The 13326-nt window shown below is 44.6% G+C and overlaps 1 protein-coding gene across 2 annotated transcripts in view; it reads left to right on the forward strand.

Moving 5' to 3' along the window:
- LOC137675747 (geranylgeranyl transferase type-1 subunit beta-like) overlaps window positions 1–13105 on the forward strand; it is a 51688-nt gene extending 38583 nt beyond the window's left edge. For both annotated transcript variants that reach the window (XM_068421945.1, XM_068421946.1), the window contains 3 exons: window positions 5908–6092; window positions 6366–6474; window positions 12462–13105. In XM_068421945.1, coding sequence (XP_068278046.1) covers window positions 5908–6092; window positions 6366–6474; window positions 12462–12646 — 479 coding nt within the window. In that variant the 3' untranslated portion in view covers window positions 12647–13105. The remainder of the gene's footprint in view (window positions 1–5907; window positions 6093–6365; window positions 6475–12461) is intronic.
- The last annotated feature ends 221 nt before the right edge of the window (window positions 13106–13326 follow it).

The following is a 13326-nucleotide window of genomic DNA, read 5'->3' on the forward strand; positions in this document are numbered from 1 at the left end:
GGGCTGCAGGAAGTGCCTTGGTCTTTTGCCTGGGGCAGGGATGGGCAGCAGCAGACCTGACTGGACAAGGTGTGCCCAGGTGGAGGACCTCCTGCAGCAGGTGGCTGAGCTGCAGGAGGCAGTGAGGAGGCTGTGTGACATCAAGGAGGCTGAGAAGGAGTTGGATAATGGGGTCCAAGTGCAGTCTGCAGTGGCCCCAGAGTCCATGGCCAAACAGACAACCCCCCCCCCCCAGTGGAACACACAGAAGGAAGGGGGGATAAAACTGCAGAGGAATGGAAGGATGCAAAGGTGAGGACTATCAGGAGGAAGAGACTTCCCCCAAAGCCTGAGATGCCCTTGCAGAACTGCTTCAGTCCTCTGCAGTCTGAGGAGGAAAGACCTGCTGGAGCCCAGTAAAGCAGCCCAGTGCGCCCCCCATATAAAGACCAGTGCTACCAAGAAAAAGCAGTGGGTGATAGTGGTAGGCGACTCTCTACTGAGAGGCACAGAGGCACCCATCTGCCGACCTGATGCACTCTCTAGAGAGGTGTGCTCCTTACCAGGGGCTCGCATGAGGGACGTCACAGAGAGACTACCGAGCCTAGTAGAGCCCATGGACTATTACCCGCTGCTGGTGTTTCACGTGGACACAAGTGATACAGCCAAGAGCAGTCTGAGACATATCAAGGAGGACTACAGAGCCCTGGGAGCAGCAGTAAAGGACTCGCGTCCAGGTAGTTTTCTCATCAATCCTTCCAGTCAAAGGGAAGGGGACTAAAAGGGACAGTCATATTAGGCAAATCAACACATGGCTACAGGACTGGCGCCCCAGCCAGGGGTTTGGCTACTTAGACCACGGGACTCGTTTTGAGAAACCCGGTCTTCTGGCAGCTGATGAGGTCCATCTATCAGAGAAGGGGAAGACCATCTTGGGTCATAGGCTAGCCAAGCTGGTAAAGAGGGCTTTAAACTAGATTTGCCAGGGGAGGGGAATCTCAGTCCATCCCAATTCAGCCAGTCCGATGCCAGGGCCAGCAATAGGTGCCCAGAGACTGGAGAAGGATGGCAGGTCAGCAGGAGAGCACCAGAAGAGCAGCAGAAAGGAATTTCAGTCAGTAAGGAAGCTTCGTCTGGGGCCCAACTGAAATGCCTCTATGCAAATGCACGGAGCATGGGGAACAAACAAGAGGAGCTAGAGATGTGCACATACCTGCAAGGCTACGACCTTATTGGCATCACAGAGATGTGGTGGGATGGCTCTGATGACTGGAGTGTTGGAATGGAGGAATACAGGCTTTTTAGGAAGGACAGGCAGGGGAGATGAGGAGGGGATGTTGACCTCTATGTCAATGATCAGTTTGAGAGCATAGAGCTCTGTCTGGGGATGGAGGAGGAGCCGATGGAAAGCTTATGGGTCAGGATTAAAGGGAGGGCAGGGACAGGAGACATTATAGTGGGTGTCTGCTACAGGCCACCTGACCAGGAAGACCGAGTGGATGAGGCCCTCTACAGACAGATAGATGTAGCCTCATGTTCACAGGCCCTGGTCCTCATGGGGGACTTCAACTACCCTGACATCTGTTGGAAGGACAACACAGCTAAGCACAAGCAATCCAGGAGGTTCCTGGAATGCGTGGATGACAACTTCCTTCTCCAGGTGATAGAGGAGCCAACGAGGAGAGGTGCCATGCTGGACCTTGTTCTCACCAACAAGGAGGGGCTGGTGGGGGATGTGAAGCTCAAGGGCAGCCTTGGCTGCAGCGACCATGAAATGGTGGAGTTCAAGATCCATAGGGCAGCAAGGAGGGTACGCAGCCAGCTCACCACCCTGGACTTCAGGAGAGCAGACTTTGGCCTCTTCAGGGACCTGCTTGGGAAAGTCCCTTGGGATAAAGCCCTGGAGGGAAGAGGGGCCCAAGCAAGCTGGTTAGTATTCAAGGACCACCTCCTCCAGGCTCAGGAGCAATGCATCCCAATAAAGAGGAAGGCAGGCAAAAACGCCAGGAGGCCTTCATGGATGAACAAGGAGCTCCTGGATAAACTCAGGCACAAGAAGGAAGCCTACAGAGGGTGGAAGCAAGGGCAGGTAGCCTGGGAGGAATACAGGGAAATTGTCCGAGCAGCCAGGGACCAGGTTAGAAAAGGTAAAGCCCTGATAGAATTAAATCTGGCCAGGGATGTCAAGGGCAACAAGAAATGCTTCTGTAGGTACGTCGGTGATAAAAGGAAGGCTAGGGAAAATGTGGGCCCCCTCCAGAAGGAAACGGGAGACCTGGTTACCTGGGATATGGAGAAGGCTGAGGTACTCAATGACTTTTTTGCCTCAGTCTTCACCAGCAAGTGCTCTACCCTCACCACCCAAGTCGCAGAAGGCAGAGGCAGGGACTGGGAGAATGAAGAACCGCCCACTGTAAGAGAAGATCAGGTTCGAAACCATCTAAGGAACCTGAAGGTGCACAAGTCCATGGGACCTGATGAGGTGCATTCACGGGTCCTGAAAGAACTGGCGGATGAAGTTGCTAAACTCCCTGTCCTTATCTTGACCCATGAGTTTTTAATCTTATTTCCTCCCCTTGTCCTGTTGAGGAGGGGGGTATGATAGTGCGGCTTGGTGGGCACCTGGTGGCCAGCCAAGGTCAACCAACTCCACTTACCAGTTACTGTCATGGGCAAAACAGACTTGACTTAGGGAAGATTCATTTAATTTCTTGCCAATTGTTGTGGTTTAACCTCAGTAGGCAGCTAAGCCCCACACAGCTGCTTACTCACTTCCCCAGCTGTGGGATGGGGAAGAGAATTGGAAGGGTAAAAGTGAGAAAACTCATGGGTTGAGATAAAGACAGTTTAATAGGGAAAGCAAAAGCTGTGCATGCAAAGCAAAATAAGAAATTCATTCACTAATTCCCATTGGCAGGCAGGTATTCAGCTGTTTCCAGGAAAGCAGGGCTTCATCACGCATAACGGTGACTTGGGAAGACAAACGCCAGAACTCTGAACATCCCCCCCTTTCTTCTTCCCCCAGCTTTTTATTGCTGAGCATGACATCATATGGTATGGAATATCCCTTTGGTCAGTTGGGGTCAGCTGTCCCAGCTGTGTCCCCTCCCAACTTCTTGTGCACCTCCAGCCTCCTCCCTTGAGGATGCAGTGTGAGAAGCAGAGAAGGCCTTGACACTGTGCAAGCACTGCTCAGCAATAGCTAAAACACCAGTGTGTTATCAACAGTGTTTTGGTCACAAGTCCAAAATACAGCACCATACAAGCTGCTATGAAGAAAATTAACTCTGTACCAGCCAAAACCAGTACACCAATTAAAATAGATCTGGGTGGTGAGAAACAAAGACAAAAACTAAAACAGCTTTCCCTCACCCCCACCCCACCCCCTTCCCAGGCACAACTTCTCTCCTTCATTCCAGACTCCTCTTCTCTGTTCCCCCCCCCTCCCATCCTGCCACAGTGGCTCAGGGGGGATGGGGAGTGGGGGGGTGGGTTATGGACAGTTCATACCACTTCGTCTCTGCTGCTCCTTCCTCCTCACACCTTTTCCCTGATCCAGCATTGGTCCTTCCCACGGGCTGCAGTCCTTGAGGATAAGACTGCTCCAGTGTGGGTCCTCCACAGGCTGCAGTTCCTGCCAGGAGCATGCTCCAGCATGGGCTCTCCACAGGCTGCAGCTTCCTTCAGAGCATATCCACATCTGCTCTGGCATGGTCCTTTCCACTGGCTGCAGGGGAATCTCTGCACCAGCACCTGGAGCACCTCCTCCCCCTCCTTCTCCACTGACCTTAGTGTCTGCAGGGTTGTTTCTCATGTTTTGTTGTTTTTTTTGTTTGTTTTTTTTTTTTGTTTTTGTTTTTGTTTTTGTTTTTTTTTCTTCCTTCCTCCTCTCTCACAACTGCTGTGCCTGATACCCCTGCCCAGACCCAGGGCTTCCTACTTGCTGGCTAGTCCAGCCTGAAGTTTGCTAGTGAATACACACACCCCCCCCCCCCTTCCCCATGCACCACCAGATTTGGGGAAATACAGATACTCAGCCTCCCCCAGCAACCAGCACCAGGCACATGGACTGTGACCTGCAGTCCTGCTCCAGCCACTGGTGCTGAGCCCCTCACTCACCTCACTAAAAGTCTGGTCCCTCCCAGTAGCTGCTTTTTTGGGATACACCTCATTGCTGCCCCAGTGGCTGGTGGCCAAGACCCCCACCCACTCCAGTAGCTGACACCATAGCCCAGGGGCACCTACAGCCCTGGTCTGACTCCTCCAGTAGCTGGCACCAAATCCACTCACACAGGTCTCCCCAGTAGCTGACACTTAGTCTTTGCAGCATACATGTACATAGGTTACAGAGAGAGTTTATGCAGATAGATACTTAAGAAAGGATTTAATAAGAGGATAGGACAGACTGCAGTGATCAGGTGCAGGGCTCAGTCAGACAAGTGTATTGACTGGTGCCGTTTTAGACATGACCAGTCCTTTTTATACCCTTTTCTGGCTACTGCCATTTTGTTCCTCCCTGCTTCCCCTTCCCCTGCAAATTCCCTCATCTCTTTGCACAGTTCCACCGACCTTCCCTCTAACATCCTGGACCCTCAAGTTTGCATCCTTATCGTTGCAAAGTCCAAGTTTGCCTGTGGTTTCTTGATAGATTGTGACTGACCAGGTTTGTTTCCTGTCTTTGTCTCCATTATGTTTGCCTGTCAGATTTGTGTCTCTCTGTTTTGTTTATGGCTTCCCCCTTTTCCTCATTTGACAAGGTCCTTGATCAGATAATGAAATAAGTATTCCCACACTCCATATATCCTTATCAATTAGTGTGACTGACCTGGTTTGGTTCTCGTCACTGCCTCCCTTATTGTTTGTTGGTCAGGTTTGTGTCTCTGTATATTTTCTTGCTTATGGCTTCCCCCTTTTTCTTAATATTCCCTTTTGCATTGAAAAGGCCTTTGACCAGATACCCTTAAAGGAACAGACTCTTTCCTTCCACAAACTGTTACAATACCAGCATTCACACAGATATGAACAGCACAGACAACCTGATGCTGTTCCTCATCTCCAGTTGTTCAAGATAGTCAGTCCATCCAGCAGCTGGCCCCTAGACCCCTGGCAAAGTTGAAAAACTTAAATTATACCCCTATATATTTTTAAAATGTAGTTAAATAAGTTACTGTAGAATGCTAGCAATAACAAATATCATCACTTCAGTATCCTTCCTGCATTTCAACATCAGAATGAGAAATAATCCTAGATTTCATGGGGTTTTCTAGTGCCATAATAGTGTAGCAGTGGATCTTGGTCCCCATGTCTTGTATCAACAGTTTATTTCCAGGCTGTAATTATATAATTACAGGTAATAGACTCAGAATGAGCTTTGATGTTTTTTTTAAAAAAGTGCAGGCAATGATACACAGACAGAGAATACGAGTTTCTCTTCTAATTTCAAATTTTACCTTGCGGTTTCCTTGACAATAATAAAAAAAAAAAACTTAGAAGCATAATTTCTGTGTTTGCTACAACCATGGGAATCCTCCATTTTTTTCATAGCATTAACCATGTCTTCTGGGTTTTGTAGTTTTTTTGTTGGTGTTTTTGTTGGTGTTGTGGTTTTGTTTTTTTTTTTGCTTACTGCTTGTCAATCACCCTTCAGTTTATTTTTCTTCTCTGGGGAGTTGTGTCTGTGACTCCCTTTGGTATCTCTGCTTCAGTGTGATAGTCTGATTACTGGTTTCCCATTAGCTTTCTTGTGAAAGTAACATATCAAGAAATGTCTACTGTTGCATTACCATTTACTCATTCCTGTTGTACTCTTTTTAGAAATCCATTTGTTTAATTGATATTACCCTAGTTAAAATTCTGATCGAGATCATACAGGCTTCAGTGAAAATCTGAGTATCTTAAAACATTGCATAAACAACTGTTTCCTCATAGGTGGCTCTACATTTTGTGGTATTGCATCGCTGTGTTTGATGAGTAAACTGGAGGAAGTTTTTTCAGAAAAAGAACTGAACAGGATAAGAAGGTGGTGTATAATGAGACAACAGAATGGCTACCATGGACGACCCAACAAACCTGTAGACACCTGCTATTCCTTTTGGGTGGGAGCAACTTTGAAGGTACTGTACAGAAAACCTACAGGATAGTTATTGACCTGTTTTGATTTCTTTAACCATCTTGTTTTACTTGGAAGAATTACATATTTGGTGCAAGTACAAGAATATGCAAAGATCACTATAAAGGTTTTTCATCTTGAAAAAATGCAGGATAAGGAAGTTTAACAGATTAGTGCTATATTGCACTACTTATCTATGTAAATAGACATTATATTTTAATATTTAAAAATATACTCAAGTTTAGTATATTACTGTAGCATTCTATCTTCTTTTCAGCTCTTGAACATATTCCAATATACAAATTTTGAGAGAAATCGAAATTACATCCTATCAACTCAAGATCGTCTTGTTGGTGGATTTGCCAAGTGGCCAGATAGCCATCCAGGTAAATTTACTTCTCAAAATTATGATGAGTGTCTTTTAAGCTACAAATATATTCCAGCAGTCAAACATCTGAGAGGTGTAAGAGAGGGTTTTTTTCCCCCCAGTGTCCTTCAAATAATGGAAAAAAAATAAACCTTAAAATATGGGATTTTAATGATTTAGAGGGAAAGGGATATAGTTTTTCCTTGTTCAGCATCAGAGCAAGTGAGCTGCTGTCATTTAGACTATCACACAAATAGTATCACTGTCTGTTTAGAGCTGGACAAGCTTTTCCATATGTGTTTAACCATTCTAATTAAAAATCATATTGTGCAGTGGGTATCTTTGTAAAGGATCTGAGTAAAATATTTCAGAATGTTTATTTCCTTAAGAAATGAATCCTTTGAGCTTATTCAGAAATCTTTGATGTATTTAAAAATACTCAACTCAAAGTTTAGATAGTTACATATTATGATTTACAGATTGTAATTACACATAAAAATTATACATAGTATATCTGAAATAGTTATTGGTTGCATTTTGGAAGTGGAAACTGATAATTTGAAAAGATGCTAAAATTCAAAGAAGATACTGTAAAGATATGAAAACACACTTTGTGCCAGTGGTAATGTTCAGTGGCATTTTGTACAAAGATAAACAGTCCATAAACTCACCAAACAAGATAAAAACATAGTTATAATAAAGGAGGAGACTGTTCAGAATCTGCACAGAGATATTTCAGCATGGCGCCATTTCATTTTGAAGAACAGTTGACAATTTGTCAGAGTGGACCCACACTGATAATATAGTGCTCATGACATGCTTCCCCCACCGAAAACCAGTTTAGGTTTAAGATAGTTTGAGATAAGATTTGCGGAAGGCAAGACTACTAATAAAGCTGTTTGCTTTGATTTGTATGGTGTTCCTGCCTGTACACTACTGTTTCCTATAAAGCAAGCTTTTCCTGTCTCTTAAACTTTCTTTTGAGAGTAAGCTACTTTTTAACTTGAATGCTCTAGCTGGCCACAGAAATGGAACAAGAAGATTGAACTAGAGTACTAAGGATTAACTAGATTGTTGCTTTATGAATGTACAGAAGTTTTGCTGGGATGCCAGATTTTTTCTAGCTCCGACAATTTATAGAATACATCTTATAAGATTGCATATCTTCTGGGAAAAACTTGTTTGGTGTTTCCTTTGGTACTGTTGAATTTTCACAGAATCACAGAATCACAGAATGTTAGGGATTGGAAGGGACCTCGAAAGATCATCTAGTCCAATCCCCCTGCCGGGGCAGGATTGCCTAGACCATATCACACAGGAACGCGTCCAGGCGGGTTTTGAATGTCTCCAGAGAAGGAGACTCCACAACCTCTCTGGGCAGCCTGTTCCAGTGTTCAGTCACCCTTACAGTAAAGAAGTTTTTCCTCAAATTTAAGTGGAACCTCCTGTGCTCCAGCTTGCACCCATTGCCCCTTGTCCTGTCGAGGGATGTCACTGAGAAGAGCCTGGCTCCATCCTCTTGACACTTGCCCTTTACATATTTATAAACATTAATGAGGTCACCCCTCAGTCTCCTCTTCTCTAAGCTAAAGAGACCCAGCTCCCTCAGCCTCTCCTCATAAGGGAGATGTTCCACTCCCTTAATCATCTTCGTGGCTCTGCGCTGGACTCTCTCTAGCAGTTCCCTGTCCTTCTTGAACTGAGGGGCCCAGAACTGGACACAATATTCCAAATGCGGCCTCACCAGGGCAGAGTAGAGGGGGAGGAGAACCTCTCTCGATCTGCTGACCACACCCCTTCTAATACACCCCAGGATGCCATTGGCCTTCTTGGCCACAAGGGCACACTGCTGGCTCATGGTCATCCTGTTGTCCACTAGGACCCCCAGGTCCCTTTCCCCTACGCTGGTCTCCAACAGGTCTGCCCCCAACTTGTACTGGTACATGGGGTTGTTCTTGCCCAGATGCAGGACTCTACACTTGCCCTTGTTATATTTCATTAAATTTCTCCCCGCCCAACTCTCCAGCCTGTCCAGGTCTCTCTGAATGGCTGCGCAGCCTTCCGGCATCTCAGCCACTCCTCCCAGTTTTGTGTCATCAGCAAACTTGCTGACAGCACACTCTAATCCCTCATCCAAGTCATTAATGAATATATTGAATAGAACTGGTCCCAGAACCGACCCTTGCGGAACTCCGCTAGACACAGACCTCCAACTGGACTCTGTCCCGCTGACCACTACTCTCTGGCTTCTTTCCTTCAGCCAGTTTACAATCCACCTCACTACCCGATCATCCAGACCACACTTCCCCAGTTTAGCTGCGAGGATGCTGTGGGAGACCGTGTCAAACGCTTTACTGAAATCGAGATAGACCACATCCACAGCTTTACCATCATCTATCCACCGGGTAACATCCTCATAAAAGGCTATCAAGTTGGTTGAGCAAGACTTCCCCTTGGTGAAGCCATGCTGAGTGCCCCTAATGATCCCCCTATCCTTGATGTGCCTAGAGACAGCACCAAGGACAAGTTGCTCCATCACCTTTCCGGGGATGGAGGTGAGGCTGACCGGTCTATAGTTACCCGGGTCCTCCTTCCTGCCCTTTTTGAAGACTGGAGTGACATTCGCTTTCCTCCAGTCCTCAGGCACCTCTCCCGTTGCCCACGACTTAGCAAAGATGATGGAGAGTGGCCTAGCAATGACTTCCGCCAGCTCCCTCAGCACCCGCGGGTGCATCCCATCAGGGCCCATGGATTTATGGACATCCAGGTTGCTTAATTGGTCCCTGACCCAGCCCTCATCTACCAAGACAGATTCCTCCTCTATCCTGACTTCTTCTGAGGCCGCAGAGGTCCAGGGCTCCTCAGGACAGCCTCCAACAGTATAGACAGAGGCAAAGAAGGCATTCAGTAACTCCGCCTTCTTTTTATCCTCTGTCTCCAGGACCCCCACCTCATTCATCAGTGGGCCTACATTGCCTCTAGTGTGGGTTTTAGCTGCAATGTATTTGAAGAAGCCCTTTCTGTTGTCCTTGACCTCTCTTGCAAGGTTTAATTCCAAGGAGGCCTTAGCTTTCCTAGTTGCCTCCCTACATCCTCTGACAACAGACTTATATTCCTCCCAAGTGGCCAGCCCCTCCTTCCACGATCTGTACACCTTCTTCTTCCACTTGAGTTTGCCCAGCAGTTCCCTGTTCAACCATGCAGGTCTCTTGGTCCCCTTCCTTGACTTCCTACCTGTTGGGATGCTCTGATCTTGAGCTCGGAAGAAGCAGTCCTTGAATGCTAACCAACTATCTTGGGCCCCCTTACCTTCTAGTACCCTGTCCCATGGGATTTCCCCTAGCAATTGCTTGAAAAGGCCAAAGTTGGCCCTCCTGAAGTCCAGGGTTGTGATTCTGCTAGCTATTCTGGTCCTGCCACATGAGATCCTGAACTCTACCATCTCATGGTCACTACAACCAAGGCTGCCCTCAACCTTCACCTCTTCAACCAGACCCTCCTTGTTAGTGAGAGTAAGATCCAGCAACGCTCCTCTCCTAGTTGGCTCATCCACCATTTGCATCAGAAAGTTATCATCAATGCACTGGAGGAACCTCCTGGACTGAGGATGGCTGGCTGAGTAGGCCTCCCAGCAAATATCAGGGTAGTTGAAATCCCCCACAACAACCAGGCCCTGTAATTGCGAGACTGCTCTCAGCTGCCTGTAGAAGGCCTCATCACCCTCCTCATCCTGATCCGGTGGCCTGTAATAGACTAACCTTTAAGGACTAACCTTAAGTCGCTGCCGCCGCTTTTCGCTGCTGCCGCCGCTGTCAGCTGTTTGTTCTGGTTTCACCGCGTTTAAATCGCCCGCGGTGCCTCCGGCTACGCCCCCTCCTCTCCTGATTCGTTGCCGGGAACCTCCGGGTCCGGGTCCGGGTCCGGGGTCAGAGGGAAGCAGCTCGGGGCTGATGCTCGCGGGGGGCTCAGGGGGGGCCCAGAGCACGAAAAACCGCCCGGTTAAGCCCGATGTCGCCCTCGCCCCCGCACTAACCTTAAGTCGCTGCCGCCGCTTTTCGCTGCTGCCGCCGCTTTTCGCTGCTGCCGCCGCTGAATTTTAATGGTGTAGGATTTTTACAGAAAAAAACAAATCAGTTTATACTTTTGTGATAGGTGGGTTTATTGCAATGTTCTTTCCTCAGGCAGATGGTGACATAAGTCTGTGTTCATGTTTTGAAGAAAAATAGTAAAAAAGTTAATGCAGTTCTAATCTGAAGAATGACTGTAAATGCAACATCATTTTTTTTTTTTTTATGGATCTGTAGTTTCAATGCCATATATACACAGCTGAGCTTCCTACAAGATCAGTCTACTATCTGAAAGCCAAGTTGTCTTTTTGAACACAATAGATTTCCCACTTTATTAATGTGAAGTATCTGTGCAGCTCCATTGTTTTCAGAAGCCTACTGATGGTTAAATGTACACAGTTCTCCTGACTTTTGTGTAAATGCAAAATGTGAAGATAACAAGACTGGTATGGGTCATCTCACAAATGAGTTAATAGTTCTGTTGAGGTCGAATAAGGACAGAAATGATTTGTTCTCCTTGAAGCATTTAGCTTTTGTAAAGCTGAGGATAGTGGCCTCAGTTTGGTTTTGTTGCAAAACACAGATGTGACAATATGCCAGGGAAAGGTTGCAAAATAAGCATATGCAATTTTTCATAGGTACTTTCTAAAATAGATTCAGAATTTGAACTTCTGTAGTTCCTACTTTATGCAAAAAGCTCTATTTAAATATTACATGGACTACCAAAATTGCAAGTAACTTTTCACAACTGATGATTCAGGAAAATATTATTTTGTGGTCCCGATGTTCCCATGCTAACAGATGTTAATATGTTGTTGGCTTTAGAGGTAGCAGTGATTCTTGATTTAAAATAGTAAGTGTTTGGACCAGTGTGCTTGTTGAGCAGTGATCTTAGAAAACTATTTCTTGCCTTTGAAAATCAATCTGAAAAGTCAAAAGTCTTTTAAATGCTAGTAATCCTCTGAAATCATGAGCGTACCAAAGTGAATCGTGAAAAGACTATTGTTTAGTTTTTAGTAGTCTCTACAGGTAAGCATCCACTTAGGGTTGTCAAATGCAGGAAACGCTATCAGAAGTTTCCTGAAAAAAAGCAGTTAGATCTGCTATCTTATGTTAGGGCTGCTTATTACAAATATTAAAACCCCAAACATTAGGGTTCTACGGAGCTGGGGATTTTGTTAGAACACATACCCAAGTCATTCATTTTTTTCTAGATTTGAGCATAAATCATGATAAGATTTAAATAAATTTAAATACATTTTTCTTAAACTACTAGATGTACTGCTAATGCATCTCACGATATCTTTAAATGGTATACAATACAAAAGAATTAGAAACGTGTGAATTACAAGTGATGCAAAAGAAAGATTAAAAGATCTAACATGATAAAAAGAGAGGGAGAGGATGAAAATGAGTATGCACATTTACTAAATGTAAAACACTGAAGTGATATTTGCACTAGTAGAAGTATAAATCCACCTTGTATTTTTGTTTGTTTTTAAGACAGCTGCTCAGTAACTGTGAGATTGTGTACTGCCATGTATTTGTGAGTTGCTTATGAAACAAAGCATTTAGATCTATGTTTTTCAGCCTTGAAAAGCCTTGCATTTTTTTATAGCTTTAAAGAGATTTACTCTGTTGAATGAAATGTATTTACAGCTCCTCAAATGATTTTGCTGTTTGGCCTGAGAATTCAGTAGTGGGCAAGAACTGTTATAAAATAAAACCAAACTCTAGTCTTAGAGATTGCACATCATCATTTCATGCTGGAGGGTTTGGGCAGAAATTCTTCTCTTGTTTCAAATCCTAAGTTTAAAATGTAGCATCTGTTTGTTTTCCTCGGTTGCAGTTTTTCAGGGGTTTTGGAATCCAGGAACAATTGGCTGTTACAGCCTGACAGAAACATAATTTTCTTTTTCATTTTCCATCCTGCTTTCAGATGCTTTGCATGCCTACTTTGGGATTTGTGGCTTGTCGTTAATTGGAGAAACTGGTATTTGCAAAGTTCATCCTGCCCTGAATATAAGCACAAGAACCTCAGAGCACCTTCACCACCTCCATCAGATCTGGAAAACAAGGACTCCAAACAATGTTCAGATGACACACACATCTCTACATGAATGATTTAGACTTGATTTTAGTTCTGATAGCATAATTGTAGCCCAAGGTTAAAAGCCATGTATAACCAGCGTGCTCTTTTAAGTGCTGAAGTCATACAATCAGATCTGTGTTGCTGGCATCATTTTGATAGGTAATTGCCTCCAGACAGTTATTCTGCACTGGAGAAAAAGGAATTTTGGATATATAGAAGTTTGTCACTACAGATGGTAAATAGATCTTCAAATGGCTTTACTTCTAAGAAATACCTTGAGGCAATTGAATTTAATTTTTATTTTTTTATTTTTAAAATTCATGCATATTGTGTCAAAATATATAACGGGAAAATATTTTCAAAATCTGTTTACATATCATACAGTATAGTACAGAACCTTGAAGTTCTTTATGACCTTAATGTTTGACATATTTTTGGGTAAAGAATCTCCCATATTAAGTCTCAGTTAAAAGTTACCTTTTATCATCTACTTTCAGATTCCATAAACTTTATTTGTTTTTTTTTTTAAAGTAGATACAAATAAAATTATTTTATTCAATATGGTGGACTTTTATAGTTCTGTGGTCTTACTAAATGGATTTCAGAATTCTACTGAGTAGTTTCTACACAGATGCAGTGAATCATTAGCCAGACACAGTGTTTTGGACTGAAATATTCTCTTCATGGGATATTAATGAGGGTACAGTGTATT

Source organism: Nyctibius grandis, chromosome W (assembly GCF_013368605.1).
Source record: "Nyctibius grandis isolate bNycGra1 chromosome W, bNycGra1.pri, whole genome shotgun sequence".
Classification (NCBI taxonomy): Eukaryota; Metazoa; Chordata; class Aves; order Nyctibiiformes; family Nyctibiidae; genus Nyctibius; species Nyctibius grandis.